The following is a 25,784-nucleotide window of genomic DNA, read 5'->3' on the forward strand; positions in this document are numbered from 1 at the left end:
TAAGACCACTCTCGAATGGCCATGAAGGTTAAGGTTCACTTCTGAGGTATGGCATTTCCCAAAGGCGGGCTCCCAGTTACTACCAAGGGCTCATTCTGACGTTGTTACTGCATGAAGATGTCTCCGTGGCCACTTTAATATCTACTAATTTTTTTACTGAACTATTTATATGCTTTTCCTATTAAAACCAAACAGCTCGAGTGAACATATGGAATAAGCATGCAGAGAATAAATGGGAATTAGACGGGTGGGCTCAGGGCTCAGTGAGTTTCTACCCAGCATACAGTTTTAAACAGTTTTTAATCCCAGTCACACTTTCAATTATATGTATAACAGACCACTGATTAAAAATAGGAACACTGACATCCAGACAGAAGTCAACGAAGAGCTAAAGTAATGATAATTCCACCAATTTTTTTTCCAAAATAATCTTTATCAGATCCAAATTTCTACTCATCTTTTTAAAATTCTTACATAACTTCTTAAGATCTCTAATTCTTCAAAAATTGATGTTAAGGACTTCCCTGGTGGCGCAGTGGTAAAGAATCCGCCTGCCAGTGCAGGGCACACAGGTTTGAGCCTTGCCCTGGGAAGATTCCACATGCCACGGAGCAACTAAGCCCGTGTGCCACAACTATTGAGCCTGTGCTCTAGAGCCCGTGAGCCACAACTACTGAGCCTATGCGCCACAACTATTGAAGCCCATGCACCTAGGGCCCGTGCTCCACAACAAGAGAAGCCACTACAACGAGGAGCCTGCGCACCACAATGAAGAGTAGTCCCCACTCACAGCAACTAGAGAAAGCCCGTGTGCAGCAATGAAGACCCAATGCAACCAATAAATAAATTAAATTTAAAAAAAGAGTTAACTCTAAAAAAAGTTGATGTTAAGTAAAATAAAGCAAGCTATATGCAACTAGACTTTTAATTCATTAGAATAAAATTATCCAAATCAGTCCATTATTTGCCAAGAAAGTTTTATAGCCTGAAGCCTGACATGTCATCGTTTACGAAAAATTACAGCAATTATAAAAATCAAAAAGTTGCATCTTTAGGTTCCAAATGCCAAAATAAAAAAGAATCATAAACAGAAGGAAAACTGAATTCTACTTAATAAAGTATTTGGGGGTGATAAAATCTGTACCCTACTGAAAATGCATTAAAAAGGCAAACTGATAAATAAAAAGACAGAATGATTAATCTGTGATAAAGCAGATATATTAAAATGTTAATTGCAGACTCTTGGTAGGTATATAGTGGTCTACCGTGCAATTCTTTCAAATTGTTTGCATGTTTGAAAGTTTTCATAACAAAGTATTAGAAAAAAAGCAAAAATCCCAAATACCAATGTTTCTACTTTTGATACTATAAAAATATACATTAATAAAAATTATATCACATGATCAACCAAAAAGCTAGTTTTAAATTCATTGCTTAAAAATGTAATCTTTTGCTTATAAAAATTTTAAAAACTAAATATGAATGATATTATACAGGTAAGTGTAAAACAATGTCTTATATAAACTTTATATTATAATCTTTGGTCAGTTATTTATCTAAATTTTAACCTTAAAATTACTTTATATAGCAGTCAAAAAAGACCAAAAAAATGCTTGGGTATGTGTCTATGTTGGGGCGGGGGCAGGGGGAAGAGGAAAAACGGGGGAAAAAGAAATTATATTACTATGAAATGGGATTCAAGTAAAAAAACAAAAATAGGGAAATGCTAGGTGGAAAGCTAGCTAAAAACCCAATTTAACAATTCAGCACATCTATTAGTGCTTATGGACTTCTGTGGTGTGTGTGTGTGTGTGTGTGTGTGATTTCTGTGGTGTGTGTGTGTGTGTGTGTGTGTGATTTCTGTGGTGTGTGTGTGTGTGTGTGTGTGTGTGTGTGTGTGTGTAAGGCAGAAGCTCTGATAGAACAAATGACAGGTTCCCTGTGACTACTAAATTCCCCAGGAAAGCTTTCATAGATCCTTACTAGTAGCTCAAATTCTTGGTAGAAGGAGAACTATAAATAAAACAAAACCCTGTTTATAACAGTTCCAGGAAAATATTTATAACATTTTCAGAAAGAGAGTGTCTTATTCTATTGAGCCTATGACTTCCTGTGATAGGGAACATAACAAGAGCCTCCTCTTACCTACTGTTTTGGATTGAACTCTAATCCAAGAGCAACTGAGGGAACCAGCTTCTTGTATGATCTGATGTCAGACAACCAATTAAAATACGAACCACACTCCTTTTCCTAGAATGGTTACCTTTAAAGTTGTGATGATTGTGAATCTTAAATATAATACGAAAATACACCAAATCAAGCATCTACACTAGAAATTCACCAGGACCTCACAAAAGCAACCTGGGGAAAAGAATAATGAGGCAGATCTCTATGTCTGGCTCTGTTTTAGAGATAAATCAGTAAGTAAAAAGCGTTAAAGCATAAAGAGGACATACAAACTTAAATCTCCGCCGCCTGAATCTGAGTTCCCTTTTCCAGCATTTATTGGCGTGGCTTGTCAGTGCTCTGGAATGAATGTGTGAGCACTGCGACGCACTTGAGGAGAGCACTTTCTGTAGAATGTGATGGGTTAACACTGGGCATGCGTGTAGGATTCTTTTCTCCAGTAATGAGACTGAGATGTCTGCTTTCCATCTTCTCCAGGACCAGCCAGAGCTGGGACTTCGTGGTCGCACTGGACACCGCATCTGAGCCAAAGTGAGCTCAGGGAACCCGTGCAGGGAGGCGGACAGGGCAGGGGGGCTCACCTCCATCGCCGTCATGCTGAGGATCTCCACCCCGCACTTCCTGCCTCGCTCCCACAGGTTACTGCCGAAGGAGTCCATGAGAACGATCGTTTTAAGGGACGGTGTTAGTTTATTTTCTACACCTTCTAATAAGATGTTGGCCTTCTCTGGCTTGTCCACAAAAACCAGAGAGAGTTCGGCTGGAAGTGAAGAGACACAGTGAGGAACCAGTTATGGGATAGTAAAAGCTTGACTCTAGCATCTGACACCAGGTTAAGTACTACCTTTTTTGAATAGGAGGGTAGAGGTACATTTAAATGGAAAATCCCTATTAAATCATGTATCAGCAAATGTAGTTGCTGTATCTAACCAATGTGCCCCCAAAGGCCACAGACGTACCTTTGTTGATGATGTAGATGATGGCTTCAGTTCCGAGGGTATCGTAGAGGGGAACGATCACCATCGAATACGTAAAGCATCCCAGCTCAACGATCACCCACTAAAGAAAAAAGTTAAAGGTTGGGGCCAGAAAATGAGATATTGTGGAACCACTCCAGGGAAAACAATACTCTATAGAGATTCCATGTGGAAACACCAGATGTAGCAGAACTAACATCTGTGTATCTACTACTACGTGCCAGGCACCAAAGGGGTTACTAATGAGAGCAAAACGCTTGTCCACTTCTTAAAAGGAAAGTACAGTTTGCCTGAAGATTTGAGGCAAATATGTGAAAAGAGAATGAGTAACACAAGAGAGGCTGGGCTTAGAGGAGACAGAGCCTGCATGGGCCTCCTTGGTGGGGGAGGTAACCAACCGAGCTTGCGCTGTGCAACAGCAGCACAGCGTGGACAGGCGGAGAGAAAGGTAAGGGGACTCCAGGAGCGGGAACTGTGAGATCAAAGCAGGGAGGGTGGTCCACTGGTTAAGAATCTGCCTTCCAAAGCAGGGGACGTGGGTTCGATCCCTGGTCGGGGAACTAAGACCCCACATGCCGAGAGGCAACGGAGCCTGCACCACAACGACGGAGCCTGTGCGCTCTAGAGCCCATGTGCCACAATTAGAGAGACGCTCCCGTGTCACAATGAAAGATCCCACATGCCGCAACTAAGACCCAAGGGAGCCAAATAAATACGTAAAAAAAATTTTTTCAAAACACAGCGGGGTGGGGGGTGGGGGGTGTCATGGAGCCACAAGGTTGGCAGGGACAGCCCGGCAGGGCTGCGGGGACCAGCCAGGCTGGAACAAGGGCTGGAGCAAGCCTGAGGCCACCGGGAACCTTGCTCTACATCCCAGGCGAGGCACAGCCTCTGGGGCTTCTTGGGCAAACAGCGACTGGGGGCCTGCGGGAGAGCAATCTGCAGTAGGGCCTGGGACTAGGGGAAGAGGGACACGTTGTCTACTGGGAAAACTGGCCTGGACGTCTCCCCTGGAAAGGGAGGTAGGAAAGACGTGACACAGTCACTGGGCACCTTCCTCTAAAACTCACCGCCCACACGGCAAGGGACCCGCCTACAAGGCAGGTGCAGCAATCACGCGCTGGCTTGTAATCCTCAGTGGTGCCCATCGTCTGTAGGACGCACCGCGCGGATAAGGGCGCAGGGGACAGGGAGCACGTATAGCCCACTCACATTCACCTGGCCTGGAGCCGTCTCTCTCTCTCTCTCTCATCCTGCCACTCCACCCTCCACCACAGTGAAATGCTTCATCCCCCTTCACAGACATGCTGCTCCAGGCAAACATGCCATTATTCCTCTCCACCTTCACAGGCATCAAGACTCCACTTGGATTCCACCTCCAGGAAGTCCTCCTTGACTGAGCTCCCATAATCCTTCTGCCTTGTGCCCACACAACACATCACAGAGAAAATTTCGGCTTCTGGGGCTGTCTTCATGGGACCTCATGAACAAAAGCCAAGCCACTGTTGTGCCTTGATGCCTGGCATATAGGAGGTTCTCAAAAAACATCTGGTTGAACTAACTGATAAATACAGGAAGAAGCCCACTCCATCCGTGACGTAAGGAATATATGTCCTAGTCATAGACTCATGACTAGTAATATTCCACTGAAACAAAAAGTTTGGATGTGTTCACTTGAATGGGCTTCACTTTAAATGAAAGAAATGAAATCTGATGAGCCTATGGACAGCCCAGCTGTGGAAAGTGCTGTTTCTCCTTAGCAGTGCGTAAAACGCCAAGAAACCACTCTCATTTATAAAACAGTAGCACAGGGATCAAGCTAACATGTCTTTTGGAGCCAAGTAGGTCTAAGAATCAATTCCATTTCTTCAAGCCCAGTGCTTGAATTTTTCTGAGCCAGCTATGCCACTAATTTGTTTACTCACACTATAGGCAATAGCTCCAGGGGGCGTCTCATTTAAATGTGCTTTCATACAGTGGTTGACAGAAGCACCACGTGTGGGCCTGGATGGCCAAACAACAGCCTGCTTGTCTAAATTAAGGCCAGCTCCCAGTGAGGCCCCTGCCCCACGACCCTTGGGATTTTAAACTTTGTAACCTGAGCAGAGGGAGCCCAGACCTTTTAGAAAGAAAAGATGAGAGTTTGCTACTGACAAAAATGTATCCAAGTTTCTCTGTCACTTATTAATGCTATTTTTCTAATTACAGAGGCAGCCCTTAAAGTGGGAAGACTTCTCTGTTAGTCATTTGTTCTAACACTTTCTTTGCCAGTTTTTGTTTGCGGACCTGGTTTTAAAAAAACAAAACCCATAATTTTCTTTAAAAGTGATTTTTTTTTTTCTACCTAAAGGGTACGTAAGAAGGGCCTAGCTTGGGTTTTCATACATGTAACTCTCTAAGGCATAACACAAAGCCATGTTCTCAGTGGTAATCAGACCACAGAATCTGGTCTGAAGCAGAGGTAGGTGTAAATCCTAACTGGTTCTTCTGAGACCTCTCCAAACCATGTACAGTCGGTGCCTAACGGTTAATACCTCAGGTCTGTTCTGAGAAAAGATGCCGATGAACTGATCTGAGGCCGCCTTGAAGCCCTTGTGGAGCAGCGCCGAGCCCACACACTCTGACAAGTCTGCAACCTAAAACGGGGGAGAAAAAAATCAGGAAGAGCGTCAGGCCCAACTCAAGGAACACAGCTTTCTGTGATGGCTGAGCCTAACACCTCAGCCAAGAAGCAGCACTGCCCGGAGAGGGAGAACAGGGGCAAACAGCTATTCCTTTAGTCACACAGTTTCGTAAAGTTCAAGGTTTGACTCACCAGAACTCACTGTAAGGGAACTGATCGTACAGTTCCTTCTGCAAAGCAAATGAACGTCACCCCATCAGCTGCAGGTCACAGATGATACAGGTCAGAGCTTCTACTTTATACTTTAGTTTTATAAAATTCTAAAAGCAATCCAGGGACACAGAATTTTGTGTCTGTTTATAAAGAGCAACCAAGCAGCCAAAACATGTCCTTTGATATAAACACAGAAACAACAAGCTTGGGGAGATCTTTAAAGGAAAAAAAAGAACAAGCTCTTATCATTAGGCCCCACAATTCTATTCTGTTTTTTTTTTTTTTTTTTTGCCCACAATTCTATTCTGGAGAATTTATTCTTTGGAAATATCCCAATCCTAACCAGAGGTCTGAAAAAACTTTAGGTACAAAGATATGTATTTCAAAATTATCTAGCCACAAAAGTCTAGGGGAAAAAAGACCATTGGCTGGATGCTTAAGTAAATGATGGTAAATCTCTAAGAAAATGCTCCACAGCAAGTAAATCCTACAGTTATGAAAACCATATCAAACAGAGTATTTGTAACAATTTTAAATAAGATAAATGACTACAAAAACGCATACTATTATTACAAGTAAAAATAGGTAGATTCATAAAAATTAGGCAGGACTACATGCCAGCCCCCATCCCTCATCCTCTCCTCATTCCTACCCCAAATGAACTAAAAAAAAACTTTTAAAATCTTAATTTGGAATTCTTTTCTTTATTCTCAATTAATAAATTCTCGAGAGCACTTTAAAAACACATCCACACCCACAGAAAACAGAACCACACCTATTCCTGCCCCAGAAGCCTGTTGGTTCTGGCACACAGCTCCCCCCACACCCACCCCCCTGCTCTGCCAATGGCAGTGAGAGCAACAGTGGCCAGGCGACAGCAAGAATGATATTAACACACTTACTACGTCCATACCCCATGGACGGTCGCACAACTCCTGCCTGCCTGTAAGGACTGGGAACCTGAGAGTGCCTGGATGGTTTGCAGAGCTTACTGGGATTCTATATACGCACTTGTACCTCTAGAAAGAGGGTCTAGACCTTTCTCAGAAAAACCTTACAGGGGTCCCTAGCCCCCAAAGCTCAGAATCATTGGGCTAGGGTGGAAAATGATTTAAATATACAAATCCACAGTTAGCTTAAGTCTACTTTTTTATCTTCACCGGCCTCTTTCTGAAAAGTACAAAATACCTTCTGAAACCCAGGTGATGTCCAATCTGCCTTCAAACATCCCACCTGCAATGGACCTGTTTTCTCTCCTCCAGCCAACATATAACAGAAGCAATACGGGAACATATTACTATAAGTAACTGTAGGGTAAACCCCAAGGTCTGGGTTTTCTCTTTTTTTTTGTAATGCAAGTGCCTGCCTTAAGCTCTGACTGCTGACACATCACCCACCGTAGACTAGATGAGGAGCCAGGCCCCTCCCCACATGAGGCTCCTCTGTGTCCGAGGTCTTGGTTCATGTTGATAATTGACCACTTGGGTCAGTTTTTTCTCTTCCTGTGCTTTAAATTCCTGCTCTTGTGTTTTAAATTCATCAATAAGAGTAAGCCTGTGAAACCCAAGGCTTCCACCTTCGACCCCAATAAAGCAGAACTGCAGGTGCTCTGTGCTCTCTCTCCCCCTACCCGAGACCTCCCTTGTGTGTCCCAGGTGTGTTGTGTCATTTCCGTGTCCTGTAGTAAGACAGCTTTATTTTTTTCAAGTTTCCTTACGGCTATTGCTGAAGGGCGTCTTGCAATCATAATACGAACCACAAGGGCTGGCCCAGAGACAATACTGACTATTGACAGGCTGAGACCTGCACAAAACAGTAATGTGACAAGATGATGATGTAACTCAGAAGCACGGAAGATTCTGTGAGGCCTGAAGACCACTGTTGCAATGTTAAATTTCCACCACTTGTGAAATGAACTGTTTTTACACCACTCGTGAAAATAAGGGATCTGAAAACTACATTTGGCTCTGGTAAGGCAAAATAAAAACAGAGAAATCCCTCTGCCCACCGGACCTACAGCTCATTACTCCTACAAGCAAGGAACGCTGAGCTGTCTTGTCTCTCTCTGGCTTTTGCATTTCATTGATCCTCAGATAAGGGAGGACCAGCAAGCATTTTTTCCATGGGCTGGTTTTGCAGCTCCTGATGACAAGCCCCTTCACATCCACCCCCTGCCCCCGGGACACACAAACTACCCAGAGCGCCAACCCGACAGGGAAGCGGGCGGCTCCTCTGTATCCTGAATGCTGCCAGGTGACCTGCCCCTGCTGCAGGGAGCCGCTTCCTGGACAGCTCTGCTGGAAACAAAAGGCAGCAAAGTGGACGCTCCCTGTGGCTCCTGCATGTCCTGGGGGTGCTGCCCGGACTGCGGAGCAGCAGGGACATTTAGATTTGTTGTAATCATGACGCAAATAAAAATAAACAGCAAGTCTTCCTGCTCTGCTACCTACTATGCGCAAACTTCTATTTAAACAGTTGAGGGCATGGATCTGCTGGGACCACAGAGTGACAGCAGTAAAAACGCCCAGATTCCAGACGCCTCTGTGTTCAGTAACACACATGCCATCTCTGAACATCTCTGCTGCTCTCTACGCTGCCCTGGGGTTAAAGGTCACACCAGCCCCACGTTCTTCAGGATCAGTAGGATGCCCTAAAGACCCCCTACGCATGGACCTCCCTCCTGGTCCTGGTTCCGCCACTGACCAGCTGTGACCTTGGGTGAGTCCCATCCCTTCCTGGGGCCCATTTCTCTCATCTGTAAAATGAGAGGGTTACTCTACACTTGGCATCTAAATTTGTCTAGCACCCCTAAAGGCAGAGAGGAGTAACCCTCTCCCCACGTGCAGTCTAGGAGAAGAGTCACCTGCTTCAAGCACATTTCTAGAATTTTAAGAATTATACTGTAGGGACTTCCCTAGTGGTCCAGTGGGTAAGAGTCCACGTTGCCAATGCAGGGGGCCCGGGTTCCACCCCTGATCAGGGAACTAGATCCAGCATGCCACAACTAAAAGATCCTACATGCCACAACTGAAGATCCCACACATGGCAACAAAGATCCCGCATTAACAGGTAAGCAGAGCCTAATAAATAAGTATTAAAAAAAATATTATACTCCACAACACACCCACATCAGTTCTAAAATAAAGTACTTTGAGGCACCAGTTCAGTTACTTATTTAGCTTTCCCCCAATCTGAGTGTGAAACATCTCTGCTTGAATGCTGCATGTGCGTCCTAAGGCCCTGAGCTAGGCCGACACACACACTCGGTAGAAACCTTCCTGCCCATTATTCAACAGCTATAAGAACTGCCACGTTCCAGCACTACAGCTCACGTGAGGTGGCCACAGAGCAGGAAACTCACCTGTTTGTATGAAAGCCATTCATAGGGCTGGTCTGGTTTCCGGGAGCCTAAACAAGCGCCATTATCTAAAAGGAGAAAAGAATCAAAAAAACAAAGGACGGGCTTAACATGCAAGAATATTCCTAGATTCTCATTTGTATTCTTCATTCCACAAAGTGTCAGGTAGACTCTACTGCGGTCCTCAGATATGAAACAATGAATTCAGATTGGAAATGTCTTCTCCCTGGGTTTTGGTCTGAGTTTTTGTTTGTTTATTTCTGTTTTGTTTCTCGCATGGGGAAAGAGGGAGAGAGGCTGGAAGGGCGGGCAGGTACCCAGGGTCTCTCGTGTCACCCTCAGTGATGAAGGGCAGTCCCGTGAGCTGATACCCCCCGAGTGTCTCTGATGGAACCCTGTTTCCTTGGATGCTAGTGTTTATTTCTCAAAACATGGGTCTCCTGGCCAAGCAAGTCTGAGAAATGTCAGGTCAGATCCAATTAAATAGGTCTCTCTGCTGCAGGAAACATCAGAGCCTATTCTGAGCTGACGGATGTGTGACTCTCCATGAAACACGTATGTGATCACATATGGAATCCCCCTGGCCGCGGGCACACTCAGCGGGACCCGTGTGCCGTGGGACTCACTCTGCGGAAGCTACGGGAGGAGACAGGGAGCTGCAAGCCAGACTGAGTGGGAGAGAGTTTGTGAGCACATATGGCTTTCTGACGAAGACCCCTCCTTCTGAAGGGAATACGTGAGGCATCAGTCACACAGATTCAGTCAGATGCTTACTTGACACCTGCATGCCCCTCTGGAAACCATCGTATAACGTTCTGACGTCATCGTAGAAATACACCAAGGGCTCATCACTGTCCAGAAGCACGGATCTCCGGGCACCATCACTGCCCTGGGAAAAAGACAGGCAGACAGACAAACAGACAGACAGCATGTCAGGAGAAAGCATCAAAAATAAAAAGTCTACCATGTGTGCCTTCAATCCCCTCCAGGGCCCAGGAGCAGCTGCTGTGTGAACTCCAGGGCGGGATGTGCTGGCATCTGATATAAGTCATCCACCTGGAGATAAGCACAGGCTTCAGAGATGCAAGGCTGGGACCAGGTCCATCCAGGACCCTTGGGAGAAGGAAGCAACTGAGGGAGAAAGAAAAGAGGCTCACAGACCTACAAGCGCTGGTCCTGCCAGACAAGGCTGAAGAGCCCGAGGACTGGACACCGCCCCCTAAACGCGTGTGACGACGCTCACACTGTGGCCAGTAGCACAGAGGACTGATTTTGTCAGGTCCTGTAGAAGTGACACATCCTTCAGTTTTACTTCCTTCATGATATCTCTATTCTTTCTGAGATTATGTCGGCTGTTTTTTCTCTTGCCAACTGCCCTTTAATCTGTTAGGAACTTCAGTTTCTCAGGTAGCATCTACTAGTTACCATCACCAGCTATAAAATATAGGATGTATGCTGACACCTTTCCTAGTTTGACCTGCAGCACTTGTAAGGATGCAGAATTACTACTGCCGTGCCCCCTCCTCTAAGTTGTCTTCATTTGTTGGCTCAGCAAGTACATCCGTTATGGACAAGAACTCCTAACTGGCAAGTCACCTCAGGAGGCAGGAGTTTTCAACCAGTGAGCAGCTCAGCATGCTAGGGCCCCAGAGATACTGCAAGGGGTGCAGATGTATTTTTGTTTAAAATTTCTTGGGGGAAATCAGATTATGATACAAGGACTTATGGTACCACAAGAAAGCACTGTTCAAAAGTGGGAGAGATTATTTCTAGCATGAGGTTTGAAGGAAGAAAATAGGAAGGACCTCAGGAAGGGGCAAAGGGCGAAGTCTCAAAGAGAAGACAGTCTGGACAGGCAAAGCTGATGGGGAAATGGGATGTATTCCAGAGGAGAGACCAATGTGTAGATTCTTTATAAGGCAATGAGACAGCCAGACATGTTCTGAGGGATTCTTTTTCTTCTTCTTTTTTTTTTTTTTTTAAATAAGTATTTTTCACTCCTCCTCCCATAAGCTCTCTTTCCTTTCCGCATTAAGTTATCATTAATATGGGACTTCCCTGGTGGTCCAGTGGTTAAGAATCTGCTTTCCAACGCAGAGGATGTGGGTTCGATCCCTGGTCGGGGAACTAAGATCCCACATGCCACAGGGTAACTAAGCCCGCGCTCTCTGGAGCCTGTGCCCTGCAACTAGAGAGAAGCCCGCGAGCCCCAACAAAGAAACCGCATGCCACAATTAAGACCCGACAGAGCCAAATAAATAAATACATATTTTTAAAGCTATCATTTATATACTTATTAAAATTTTTAACAGTACAGAAGTATATCAAGGAAAAACATGACTAGCCCCTGTTATCAGTTTGGTGAGTTCCTTCTAGAATTTTTTCTTTGCTTATACATTTAGATACATCCTTTTAATATCTACTATGTGCTACACATGTGTGTTTAACTCTTGATCTACAACTGCTGATAGTCTTCTGGGGTAAATACCACCCAATCATATTTTCTAATCACCACACAGTCTTCTTACCTTGGCAGAAACTTTCTAAGACTTGTAGCCGTGATTCCAAACACAGTTATTAACTACAACATGCTACTTTATAAAGCAAAGAAGTTATTCTTCATGTGCATAAAGATGTAAAAATCTCTTCACTTGAGAATCCTGCATTATTATTACTTAGTCTCAGAGTCTGTTTTCTATTCTATACATTGGGGATACCATGTGTCCATGTGCAGGGTTAATTTTAGTTAAACAAGAACTTTCCTGTAAAACACAAATGTGTAGAATATTACTCAGATACCTGATAACATGTCTTAACTACAATGCAAGTCCTTCTTAGCCTATATCTTTTCTTCAACAAATATCCAGATTTAAAATTCAGAAGCAATTCGTGGCTTCATAGTAAACATCAGTAGCTTCTTCAACCCAGGAAGCCACCCCAAAGATCCAGAGCATCGTAGCTAAGATAGAAAGAGAGAGAGAGAAGCAGGAGACTGAAAGACAGAAAACGGGAAGGAGAAAACAAGCTGAGAAAAGTAAGAGGTATGCCTGGTGAAGAGGAGCCAACTGCCATTAAATAGCTGTCTCCTGGCCACCTGCCCAACCTGCTCTGCGTGTCACCGCATGGCCTGGAGGTGCAGGCAGCCTGGTGACCTGCAGAGAGGTCCTCGCGACCTCAGCCTAGCATGCTGCCACCTACACCTCTCATCAGGACACTTGCTCATCCATGGTACTACTCAGTGGTTTCTCTGCAAAAGCAATACTGCCCTCCCTGTGCATTTTGCTGAGCGGTGCCCATGGCTGCCAACAGAGCAGACGGGAATCAGGTGAATAAGACACAGGGCTTGTTCTGAAGGAGCCTGAATCTTATGCCTATGTGACCGGAGGGACTCCAAGGAGTACCGGCTGAGCAGAGGAGCATGGAGGGAGCAGGAAAGAGAGGAGAAGCCTAGAATCTACAGAGCTCAGGCTCACCCCAGAGCTGAGGCCCTCAGAGGATGGTCAAGGGAACACCTGGTCCGTGTAGGGAAAGCAGTTAGCGAGCCCTCTGCCAGATCTACTGAGTCAGAAACTCCGGGGGTGTGATCCAGCAGCCCATGTTTCAGCCGGCCCTACGGGGGCTCAGGTACACCAGCCAGGAGGCATTAAAGTGCCCAGCAGGGAAATGGTGAAGATTGGGTACTGCTTTAGAAGGAAATCAACATGAAGGGTGAGTAGTGTGCAGGCAGGATGGAAAGAGACCAGCTGATGTGGGCCTGGACTAGGGCAGGGGTACGTGTGACACGGGAGGCACTAGGCACTAATGAATGGGATTTGGCAGGTAACCGGATGCAGGAGAACAGGAAGGGAGAGGCACAAGCTTGAGAAAAATAGTAGTTCCGTGTTATCCAAAATTGGAAACTAGGGATTGGGGACAGGCTTGAAAAAAAAGAGCTTAAATTCAGCTCTGGATTTATGGAGACCCTATCTCCACAAGACAGTAGGTCAACTCCCCAGTTCCCACTTTGAGAACCACTGTTCTGGAGTATCGTTTTATAACAAACTTCTGTCTAAATAATTCTTTGGTTATGTTACCGTTTTGGTGGTATATGATCTTCAGGACTTTGAGAAATATGGTGGTAAAATAGCCAAATCAAAGTTAAAGAAGTTAACCACATCCCCAATAAAGCCATCATTTTGACAAAATCACCCAAGGACAAGATATTTATTATTATTCTAATTAGCAATTAGAATAAGTAGCAAACGTTTGGAGATGATGAAGCAGTAAACGAATTCTATGTCAAGATGGTACAATGTAAGGTACAGGTGAGACACTGGGTGACAGGTCACACTGTCACTTAAGTGTAAGGCGTTCTCTGTAATTTCAGGAGAGATGAATGAGATGAGGGTGGGCGAGACCAGGCAACAAGGTCTGTGTTTTGTTGCTCCAAGTGATCACACGAGCCTGTAAGGACTCATCAGTTTTGATGTGCATATGAGTTACCATTCATCCTGAACAAAAGTGTTATCCGTAAACACTGGGTGTTAGCAACCTTAGTTACACCTGCAAAGGCAAGGGCTTGCACGCTGAGTGCAATGGGAGCTCAAATGTACCTATGTGCTACAAAATTGAGCCATTTCAAAGGCAGGGCATTTAACTATTGGGTTATTTAAGTACATGCAGTTATTTCTAGGAACACCTACTTAAATGAGGAAATATTTTAAATCTGGCCTTTCTGGACTTCTGACATAACCTACAGACAGGGGGTGGAGGTGTGGGTGTCAGTTGTACTTAAGAAACAGGGAGAGCTATGCAGATAACCCCAATGGCATGTGCAGGAAATCAGCCAATAAGATTGAGTCAGGGAGGATTAAGGGTCTTTTATTTCCTCTTTAATGTGGTTTAAACAGTTTTCCCCGTTTAAAAAAAAAAAGACTCTGAGTCAGTGGGTAGTGACCACACTACAGTTAAAATCGAGATCACGAGGATACTCGGCAATGGTTACACAAACAAAGGTTCCTCTAGAGGTCAGTCTCCCCACGTGGGCTGAGTTGGGAAATAAAAGTTCAAGCTCCCCTGGGGGCAGTGAGGACTGGATGACCATGAACATCTGTGAATCGATGGTTCCCAGAACTAGAACTCTTGCCAATATTTGAGAAAAAGGAACACTTGCTGGTGAGACTCATTTTGCATCACTCTCACATTTAAATGCAAAAGCAAATTATTACATCCTTGAGGACTTCTCAGGGATAGAAAGGCCCGCGCTTTATAAATTGTGGTCCCATTTATCTCGATCTAGATAATGGAGAACTACAGGCCCCTACTGTCAACCACCTATTATGTTACTACTGTTTACTTCCTTAGGTTACTATCATTTATTTCCTCTAAGGAGACAGACTGGGGGAGGGCAGGAAGCAGGAGGGAGGGAGGGCGGGAGGAGGGGAAGGAAGAGACAGCAGAGAGGGAGCAGGGAGAACCCAGTACCATTTTAAGAGACTGCTAAAGACTTGGCTGGATTTCGTCTAACCTGTCTCTAGGGAGAAAAGCAGCAGGTGGACCCACAGTTCTTGGGGGTAAATGTGACTTTTTTTGCTTTTTCCAATATCCTCCATCTCCAACATCCTCTTCCAACATCCTCCATCTCCAACATCCTCTTCCCAGCATGTAACTGTCACGTGCATCTTAACCTGCCCAGACCACCATCACCTGCAGCCTTTTATGAACAGGCACAAAGCAACTTTTCCATCCAGGGATCTAGAGGCTCTCTGGCCATCAGTTCTCCTATCCAGCAACATGCGCTCTCTGACAGAACCAACCAGGGCCTTTATTCAAGAATAGCCAACAGGTGATGCCCCTGACCAGATATTTTAGGATAATGAACAGGGTATATTAAGAGCACCTAGACTCCTCCATTATGTTGACGTAAATGTAAACATGAACCCTCAGGTTCACTATTCACGTTCACCATTTAACAAGCCAACTTCCTGAGATCCTTTACACCAAGTGAGTAAAGAAGGGGCAGACGCATCTGTTACAACCAGTGCTGGGTGTTGTCATCCAAGTGCAGGGGAGATGGAAGAAAGTGAGCATTCACTTCGCAGGTGAGAAAGCAAACAGACGGCAGGGAGACCTTCCCGTCTCAGTCCTACATCTAAAATGTGGTGGAGAGAGCTTGCCCGCACGTGGTTCATCTCCGTCTTGGAGAACACAGGCCCAGATCCTGGTGGCCACCTGGGGGTCTGGTTCTCCACTGCTCCCCTCTAATCCTCAGAAGGCTTTTCCTGTCCCACCACCCCCTCACTCTCCAATTTCCAGCTTCCTGAGCTCCCCCTCACCCGATGGGAGAACCTAAGAGGTGGGGGAGGCTGACTCAGTACTTAGCAAACTAGTTCTGCGCTGCCAGACATACATCAATCTCTTCACCAGAGAAAACCAGCCAACTGCGCAAGGTTACATAGCTCCCTCCCATCTCCGTGGACGGGGAGAGAGTTCAGAGTCACAAAATCCAAATTCCCACAAACACACACTGGTCCATCAAAATCAGTCTGCCTGCAGCATCTCCGCGTGCCTGACACTTAGAACGTGCGAGGCATTTGCCCACAATCTGAAGGAAATGCGTCTGTTCCTCACCCTTGCTCAGTGTTAGAGGCTGCTGTGAAGGCGGGGTTTTTGTCGAGAGGCCCAGAGAGCCTACATCTGCCATCTTTCATTCCACAGGAGTGGACCTTGCTTGGGGGAGGCTATTTTTAAAGTTCAATAAACAGTACAGCACACACTTCCATCACGTATGTGTACACATATTCCCTTCTTCATGACACCTGTGAGCATCATTTGTACAAAATCAAAGTGTGTTTTCAGGCCTGTTTTCCCATAGTCCCACAGAGTAACTTGAGCTTTTCTTCCTGGCTGAAAGGAAGCCAGAAATAAAAAAATTTTTCTAAAACAATCACCTTTCTTTGAATTCCTAAAGGCAGCTCCTTAATACTCTCGTGGCCTGATCTTGGCACAAAGATTAGACCCTCTGCCTTCAGTTCTCTGGATCCCTGCCCCTCACCTCACAGCTCATCCTACCCAACCACAGCACTTTCCCCCACCCCGGACCAGCACGGATGCTTCTACAGCCTCATTCAAATCACCGGTTACTCTCAAGAGAGCAGACAAGTCTAACCACACTAGAAACTCAGTTAAGTTTCCCCTAATGTGAGTTTAGTTAAAAAAGTAAATTAGCAAGGTTTTTCAGAGTTTGCTATTAAGAAGCCCACTAAGTTTTAGAAATGGCGCTGAAATAACTACAGGTATAAAAATACCCCTAGAATAACATTTCTCAACAAAATCACCCCCTCCCAACACATTCTCTCCAACCCACCCTCTGTGCTCCCAAATGCTAGGACAGCTGGCTGAAAATGCCCTCAAATGTTGTGATGTTTCTGGAAAACGTGTGTGAAAATTCTCTGAAGATCACAGCAGCAAGGTCACCAGCGGTGAGGCTGAAAGGGCACATCTCTGCCCACCTCTTCACCTGACCACAGGCACAATCACATCACAGGGAGGAACCGGCCGTGGGAACAGTGACCGGAGCCTGCAATCACAAATGGTGAGTGAGTGAGTGCTAATGCCTAACCGCAGATGACACAAGGATGTCAGACGGATGTGAAGCCAGAGCCTCACGCCAAGAGACTCCTCCAAAGTCTCACACACCCTCTTCGTCGACTGTTCCCAGGCATCCCAGGGATGAGAACGAGGTTCACGTTTATGTTCGTATTTACACATGGCCGCAGGAACGAGGCTGCCCCTGCTAGTCCTCCCTTCCGCCTCGTGCGCACCTGGCTCAGCCTCGTCAGGCTAAGGCCCCTCGCAGATGGCCCTGCCAGTCCTCCGCGCGATACACAGGGCTGGTGTCCGCGGAGTGAGTGATCCCACCATCTGGCCACACCTGCCCTTCCTGGACAGTCTTCCTCCTGCTCCGGCCCTGCAGCTTCCCCAGAGGCTCTGCCCGTCCCGACAATGCTGCCCCCCGACCCTGCCCAACTCAACAACCACTCAAGGCCCTTCACTCAGGTCCAGAGGGGCATCCCCATTCTTGCTGTGTTTTTCCAGCTTTGCTGAGGTGTAACTGACAACACTGTGATATTCCCACAGTGGACAATGTGATGTGATACACACATGCGTTGTGAAAGGATCCCCATCCCCCACCGAGTTAATTAACACATCCGTCACCTCACATATTTACCCTTTTTTAATCTTTTGTTGGTAGGGACACTTAAGTTCTACTCTCTCAGCAAATTTCAATTATACAATACAACCTTATCAACTACAGTCACTGTGTCAGACATCAGATCCTCAGACCTTATTCCTCTGACAGCTGAAAGTTTGGATCCTTTATTGACCTCTCCCTGTTTCTTCCACCCCCTGCCACCCCAGCCCCTGGCAACCACCATTCTACTCACTGTTTCTAGGAGTTCAACTCTTTTTTTCCTTTCGGTACTATCATCACCCCTTTGTCTCCACAGGTCCAGGGTGAGGACGTCACAAAAACTTTTAAACAATGACCTGCTCTCTTCTCACGCGAAAACTGCTTTGCCAGTTGGCAAGCAGGTCTTTATACCCACACCGGTGTGTCAAATGTGTGATTCCACCAGCCACAGGGGAAATCCTACTCAGTGGCAGTCTCCACAGGCACCTGTGCATGGGGACTGAGAATGCCAGTCCCTGTCACAGCAGGCACCTGGGCTGGGAGGCATGAGGTTTGTCTAGATAAGCAATGGCATCAAGAAAGCTTCCAGAGGATGGGACTTTTGAATTTGAAAGCCTTGCTATTTACTGAGCGTGGCTTCTACAGGCTGGATTTGCTACATTTAGTTTGCTTCTTTCAAGTTCTTCCTGACAAGGAACCACGGTTCTAGTTTTATAGCATGAAAACAAGTCACTTGTATGACTCTTAGTTTGAGGATGGCCCTTGTCCTCTGCCAGGGCTGGAAGGAGTCCGTGGCAGTCCTTCCGGCTGGGCTGTATGCTCTGCAAGGGCAGCATCCTCTTCCTGTCTGGTCCTGTGCACACTACGCACTTGCTGAATGAATGCATCTCATACCTACCCTCTGTGACTCAGAGTGTCACAGCCTCCATATTCGACTTTCAGCAGCACAGGATTAAAATGCTAAGGCAAGCTCCTCACCATATATATCCCAACATACAAATGTTTAAATCTCAACCTCATGCAAAAGGGTCACCCAGCCAGCATGTAACCTGGATGTCATAAGGTCATTTGGGGTGGAAGTAAGTCATCCAACATGGCGACAGGCTGAGTTACACCCAGAGAACTGGTTCTGCATATAAAAAGGTAGGAACCCACGCTAAGCCAAGGCCTGGTAACAAGTCTAAACAGTGACTCTGTTATAGACTAACTGGTTGAGTTACCAGAGGTACATTTTAAACTAAGTTCTGATATTCTTCAAATGAAGCCTCTGAAAGGCTAAAGACTGGAAGGTATAAAAAAGTTTTTACTTGCTACAATGTATTCCCTTCTCTAATATTTAAGAATAAAACAAAACAGTTAACTTGGGTTTTTGTTTCAGTGCATTATAATCTTGTGGTACATCTCAAAAATCCTCCCAACGTAATTTGAGAAGATAGCCATCTCAAGGCCTGTAGGACCTCTTTCATCAATTGGAGGAATTTACATACTCATTCTGTCACCTCCTTCCAGTGGTTCTCATCTACACTTCATAATGCTTGGTTGCCTAAACCCCTTAAACTCTGGCCCACAGCCCCATCAGCACCGAGTTCCGCTCTGACCCGACCTGTGTCCGACCCGGTTCAGGGAAGGCAGAAGCTGACCACAACTCACCTGGGCTGCAGCTGCCCAGGCTCTGACGGCGCTCTGCCCACTCCCCCAGGCCCCACCTCCACCCCATCCTTGACAATTTCTGATTCTATCAGTGCAACCAACCTGTGTCCAGGATCCCAGACTCTGTTTCTTACCCTACCTGTCCCTTTTCCTCCTTCCATTTCTGTCACTGCCTTTGGACTCATTTGTCTGCAAATCCATTTTCAGAAGCGTCCACTCCTGGGTTCAAGGAGCTCTAGCCATTGACTCATCAAATTTATCTACATGGATCCAAAGTTTCCTTATTATCCCGCTTTATCATCCCCCCCCCCCCCCACAGAGTCCTAGTTATAAAATTTCAACTACCGTAATGAGGTAGCATAACAGAGCTCCAGATCTTCCACTAATGAATGGTATACTTTCACCTCTGTGGGCTCAGTTGTTTTCTTGTGTATAAAATGTGAGAGTTTAAAGAGAAGGCCCTTATGGAAGAAGAAAACTAACATTTACTGAACACTTCTGTGGGGCTGAGTGCCCGCTAACCTACATCTCTGCAGCCTCTTAACACTGCGGGAGGGAAGGTCCCGTCACTTCTGTTCTCCAGATGAGGAATCTGAAGGTCAGGCTGGGTGAGCCTGCCCAAGGCTGCCTGGTCCAAGGAGAGCGGTCAGGGCCAGCCTCGGCCACGGCTGCCCCTGCCCCTCTGGTCCCTTCTGGCTCCAACATGCTCTCCTGTGCCCTGACCAGTCCCGAAGGGTTTCTGGTCACTTGAGCAAAGTTTATCTTCATGAGTGGGACATGGGGCTCTCAATTCCAGAGAACAGGTTGAGGTTAGCTAAAACCGGAAAACTTGCACATCACTTGTGAATGTGATTTAAAACAAAAACAAAAACAGATATACACACAAAAACCTGCTTTCATCCCCTGCTCAAAGTTACGGAGCAGCAGCATCTCTGCTGCGGAAGACAATTCTTCCCCGACACACACTGATGCAAGTGGGGAGCTGCACCCGGAGACAGAGAGAAACAGCTTTCTAAATAGGGTCCTGATCCAACCAGGCTCAAAACCTGATGAGAGACTTTTGGGATTCTGTTGCCAACTCCAGTTTCTCTGCCCTATTCTATAAGCTTCTGTGTGCGTCGCCTTTTTTGCACAGGTCTATGGCACGGGAGCGAGCATCCTCTTTATTACCCTAATTTGTAAAAGGAAATGTTAGAAGCTTTAACTTATCTAGAACCTCTGTTCTGCTGCTTTATTTTTTTTCTTTTCTTCCTTTTTTTTTTTCTGGCCACACCACGTGGCATGTGGGATCTTAGTTCACCAACCAGGAATGGAACCCATCCTCCCTGCAGTGGAAGCGCGGAGTCCTAACCACTGGACAACCAGGGAAGTCTCCTCTGTGCTGCTGTTTTTTTTTTTTTTTTTAAAAAGTGTAACTGGGAAACAGCCAGTGTGGGTAGTGATGAGATGCAGCCAAACCCAAAAGGGCAGATTCCTCTCATTTTAATAGCCATGTAAAGTTTATGGGAAGAGGAGGGTGAAAAAACTGCATATGCAAAATGGGAGGGGGTGTGAGGGTGGGAACGGGCAAATGGTGCTTACTTGTTTGCAAAGTAGGAACAAAGCAACAATACTTTATTCTAGTGGTCAGTTCCTACAACAGCGCCAGACACACAGGCTCCTTATTAATACTTAATAACTTAAATTCCTCTTTCTGCCATGGAAGTCCATACGATGATGCTAGCTACATAAAAGCATCTAAAGTACTAAGTATCATAACCCCAAAGGCAATCTTAAGTTCGATATTTTAGTTCTTTTCTAGAAATGCAGAGCAAATTTTGTATCTCTTCCTAAGACCTATAAATTCTGAAAATCAGAGCTAAATCTAATGCTATAAGCAAATAGAAAAATCAGGAAGCCCATACACCAGGTAGTGGAATTAGAGAGTTTAATTTTCTTTCTGCTTATCTGCAGTTTTAAATTGTTCTACAGAGAACATGTATGATTATTTTAATAAGGGTCAGTGACTTTATGCTAAACTGGAACTTAAAAACCACATTGTAAGTACCTCTCCAATTTCTCATACAATAAGAATTTGGCTTTTTTATTTTTTTACAGTTGCTGCTAAATTATAAATATCTTAAATCTGCACTTGCCAAGTACTCTTTTCATAGTGATGGTAATGCTTCTATGAGACACTAGGTCCTCTGCCAGAAAGGAAGGGATGCTAGAAACTTCCCACATATTAGAAAAAATTAAATTCTATTCACTATTGGTGTATGACTAGCTGTTGTGAAGTACTAGAAATAAAGTACAAAGCCAACTTTCCTCAGCAGTAGTTCATTCTATTTTTACATTCTGGCATGAATTAGACTGACATATCTTTTATATATTTTAAGAGTTTCACATTAATGAATCCAAGAAATTGTCTGAAATGAAACAAAGAACTGAAACCCTAAAAATAACAAAAAGGTATTAATCAGGCCAGGGCTTTATTTGGAAGGACCCACTCTCCTCCTTGTGGCCCAGGTCCGGGGCGGGGGCGACTTTTCACCGCTTCATCTAGAAGTAAATGAGGTGATTCTGCATTTCACAACGTTCTTCTTTTGTGTGTCATAAATCCTGAGAGAATGCATTCTGCCTTGGGTAGGGGAAAGCAGGAAACTACAAAGCAGAGAGCACGTAAAGAGTTAAAGCACCAGTGATCACCTGGCTTCATCTTTTCTATTAACCTTGAGAAGAGATTTGAGAGGGAAGGAAGGTAGAGCAGGAGCACTGGAGAATCTTTCTGGAAGGACCTCCAGGTTTCCCTATCATCCACCCAGTAAGCCCTAATTATGGAACACCACTCTGGCTTGATTTTTATAACGATGAGAGCATGACCTTTCGTTTGCCCAAGTTAAACACAACCACGGCACCCAACTCGACCTCACACGCTTCTTGAATGTCCTTGTTTCTTTAACGCCCATCCTAAATTCTGTGGCCATGTTATTCCTGCAGGCTCCTAGTCTGGCCTCATCCAGTTAGAAATCCCCAAGTCCCTTTCAACCCCTGGGCGATGTGTTCCAGGTATCAGCCAGCCACAGGTGAAATCCTTCTCTCTCTCACGATTGACTACCCTCTTCTCCGCTGAGGGCAGGGGCCCTGTGCCTGTCCTCCCCTCTCGGGATCCTCCGGGCACAGCGCAGAGCCCGGCGCAGGGCAGAAGCCCCACGCGATCGCGGGACGAGCCTCTGCTCCCTGCGACGTGGCCAGACACCCCACCAGTGCCACCGCACGCGTCCCTCTGCCCTATTTTCTGACCTCCTCTTCTCATCACTGCCCAAATTCTGTCCGGGGAGCGCATTTCAGTTCACAAAGCGCCCCACCCAATATTCGCTTGTGATTTGATCTTGCTCGACGTTGCCTTCGATGGCGCCTGGAACCTGGGGAGAGAGAGACGGGCGACCTGGGGTCGGCCAGGCTCCACTTACCGCCACCTCCACCGACTGCATGGCCAGGTTGCATGGTGGCTTCAGGGCCCGTGGCCGCGTGGCGTACCAGAAGGTGGTGAGCGCCGCGAACGCCCCGAAGCCCATGAGCGTGTTGGTTGGAAGGGTGCGCACGTACTGCCGGAGGTCAACCAGCTCTGGCATCCGAAAGTACTGGAACAGCTCGTGGGCTTGCATTGTCCTGGGTTGGTGGCGCCCTACGCCAAAATCTGCCAGAGAAAAAAATGTCACGTTCATTCCAGGGTGGCGGGATGCTGCTTCAGACTCCCCAGGGCTGATCCTCAACTGGATGGCTTGCTGACCGAGTGGGGCACTAAAGCCCCAGGCTGATGGCCCAGGCCTTTTCCTGGCTGTCAAATCTCACGTTTCTAAAAACATTTTAGGAATTCATTTTACTCCTGTCATCTTGTGTAAAGTTTTGATTAGCCACGTTAAAAAGATTTCGTCACTCAGAATTCTTGCTGCAAAATGTTCACTCAAGGAGCATAAGTTACCACTTTCTTGCTTTATATTCTCTCTCTGTTCTCTTCTACCTAATCGGACTCATTCAACTCTCATTGTCACGGCCGACGCAAAGAAGAACAGAGAAGCAGAAACTAGCTCAAACCACCCGAGGGCCATCAGTTTCCATTTCTTCCCACAAAGCTCAGCACAAGCTCCCCAGCCGGTGAAACAGACCAGGCTGGGTTTTGAGTGGGCCCCTCACCTTCCCCAGGCTCTTTGTACCATACGAGCAGCCACATAAATGCAGGAGAACCTGGAGTTGGCTCTTCTGATAATACAACAGTGTCATTTATACTCCTCAAGCTATTATAGCTAAAATAAATAATAAAAGGGTGTGCATAAATATCCAGAGATATTTATCTAGCAAATATCTAGTTATAATACAGTATTTGAGAGGAAGTATAAAACAGTATTTAAGACCCCAGATTTTAGAGCCAAATCCCGCCTCCCCAGCTCATTAGCTGTATAACTGGGGACAAACCATTTGCCCTCTCCATGCCTCAGTTTCCTCATCCGTATCTCACAGGGCCTTTACAAGGACTAAATGGTTCACATAAAGACCTTAGAATGGTGCGAGGCACCAAAATGTGTTCAGTCAATGCTGGCATTACTATTATTTCCTCTACCGATATTCTGTGATTAATCCTACATGAAGAACAGTAAAGGACAGAGGTAATAAAAACTGACGCTTAACTACAAGGAGTTTACATACAAAATTAAGATGCCTAAACACACAGAAGAAAATCAGATGAACAACCCCATACATATGTGTGTGTATACATATGTATATGTCTCAAATTGAATATTACAATTTATATATATATATCAATGTAAAAAACTAATGTGCAGTACAGAGAACACATAAGAATAATTCTAATTAGAAAATGAACGATGAATAACTGCTCTAAAGTAATGTTTGCCAGTATAGAGAAGGAAATCCTAGTAAATGATCTGAAAGACTTTTCTCAAAAACTCCCTGGCAATGCAACAAGTATTCACCTTTATTATAAATTCAGATGGTATTTTTGAGCTCCTTATTACATGTTCTTTTAAATAGCTAGGTCCCAAGACTGAAAATAGTTCTTTTTCCCTCAAATATAGAAATAACTCTTCAAATTTAAATCTACATTATTGTATATATACTTTTACAGAGCTGCAGAATATCCGGAGCTTTCAGTGGCCACCAGTACTCCAGGAGGCAATGTAATGCAGTCTTGTGCTACCACAGCCCTGTGTAGGAGAGCCTATATACATACACACACAGACACACAGAAAATTCTGAGCTTTTACATGACAACAGAGAAGGAGCAGATAAGTGCATTTCTGCAGGTCATAACTGTGGAGAGAAAGCACCAGCACGTACAAAACCACTCACCATCTGTGCCACCGACAGCTGACTGCTGGGTGACGGTGACACACCACTGCAGAAACAGACCAGGCAGCGGGGTGGGGGCGGGGCAGGGGGCGGGCACGCTCAGCGGGTGCTTACCCGGCCTGCCAAGGTCTCGTAGGGCATTCGTCACATGCCCAGCCCTGTGCTGCTGCCCACTGGGCTAAAGGTAACTAGCAGACAAAATCCATACTTGACTTCCCAGGAGAACGCACGGTGGAGGATGGGCCAATGAGAAGCTGGGAGCAGTCACCCCACTGCTCCACCCATGGGCAGGGACAGGATCAGTCAGTGTTACTGCTGGTGCCAGTTCCGAAGACAGACACTGTTTTCTTTCTGCTCGGCTCTCCAATAAGGAGAGACAATGGGCGTATTTTTTTAAAACCACCAAAAGGAACGATCAGATGTTGGGTGGTCACGTCAAAAGCACATAAGACAGATCAAGAAAGGAACTGATGGTCAGGAGTACACTGACAGCAGATTTCTTCTAGATGAATTCACAGCTCGAACGGAGCCACCCCAGGCATGCAACAAATCTGAGCATCTAGTGTGGGCTGGGAGCTGGGAAGACAGTGCCCATGACCTGCTCTGGGCTCTCCGTGGGCTAACCAGCTAGTGGGGGAGATACAAACTTAAACAAGCAGCATCTGTCTGCAAGGTAGGGTAAGTGTCAGCACCCTTAGGCTCCAGGGATCAGGGAAGACCCCTCCAAGGAGGGGGTACTGACACCGAGACTTCAAGGATTTAGCAGACAAATCAAGCCCAGGTCCTACTGGCCCTGAGCAGTCAGATTTCACAAACAGTATTGCAGCTCCACGGATGCACAGAAACCTTACGCATAAAACGTGCACACCTGCCTTTCCCTCCAATCCTCCTGGCTGTCTTCATCACCCCACGGCACTTTCCCAGGCTGAATGGGAGGTACCCACCCTATTTATCTCTCTCTCTCTCTCTCTCTCTCTCTCTCACACACACACACACACACACAGACACACACACACACGCTTGCCCTTCCCTCTTCTTTCCCCCAAAGTCCCTTAAGTCATTTCCAGAAAACCTAGATCATGTGAATTTACAGGAGTTGTTCAACACTCACATCCCTGTGTGAGAATACTAAATCATTCCCCCATAAACAAACACAGTCGTAAGCAAGTGATTAATTTTTATTATCTTAAGCATCAGCAATGGCCAAGCTACAAGCAGACGGCGTTATACTAAGAAAGAAATAAGAAATAAGTC

At 45.8% G+C, this 25,784-nt stretch overlaps 1 protein-coding gene across 6 annotated transcripts in view; it reads right to left on the reverse strand.

Annotated features, from left to right (window-relative positions):
• ACSL1 (acyl-CoA synthetase long chain family member 1) overlaps window positions 1–25,784 on the reverse strand; it is a 60,764-nt gene that overhangs the window by 17,644 nt on the left and 17,336 nt on the right. For 3 of the 6 annotated variants that reach the window (XM_057696210.1, XM_057696206.1, XM_057696208.1), the window contains exons 2-8: window positions 22,634–22,860; window positions 10,415–10,489; window positions 10,133–10,247; window positions 9,362–9,426; window positions 5,699–5,800; window positions 3,147–3,246; window positions 2,769–2,947 (exon numbers count right to left, since the gene is read on the reverse strand). In XM_057696210.1, the coding sequence (XP_057552193.1) occupies window positions 2,769–2,947; window positions 3,147–3,246; window positions 5,699–5,800; window positions 9,362–9,426; window positions 10,133–10,247; window positions 10,415–10,489; window positions 22,634–22,828 (831 nt within the window). In that variant the 5' untranslated portion in view covers window positions 22,829–22,860. Of the gene's footprint in view, window positions 1–2,768; window positions 2,948–3,146; window positions 3,247–5,698; window positions 5,801–9,361; window positions 9,427–10,132; window positions 10,248–10,414; window positions 10,490–22,633; window positions 22,861–24,530; window positions 24,581–25,784 lie in introns of those variants that run through there. The other 3 variants (XM_057696207.1, XM_057696212.1, XM_057696209.1) reach the window with 3 other exon arrangements.

The sequence above is a fragment of the Hippopotamus amphibius genome, chromosome 10 (genome assembly GCF_030028045.1).
Source record: "Hippopotamus amphibius kiboko isolate mHipAmp2 chromosome 10, mHipAmp2.hap2, whole genome shotgun sequence".
NCBI classification, from domain to species: domain Eukaryota; kingdom Metazoa; phylum Chordata; class Mammalia; order Artiodactyla; family Hippopotamidae; genus Hippopotamus; species Hippopotamus amphibius.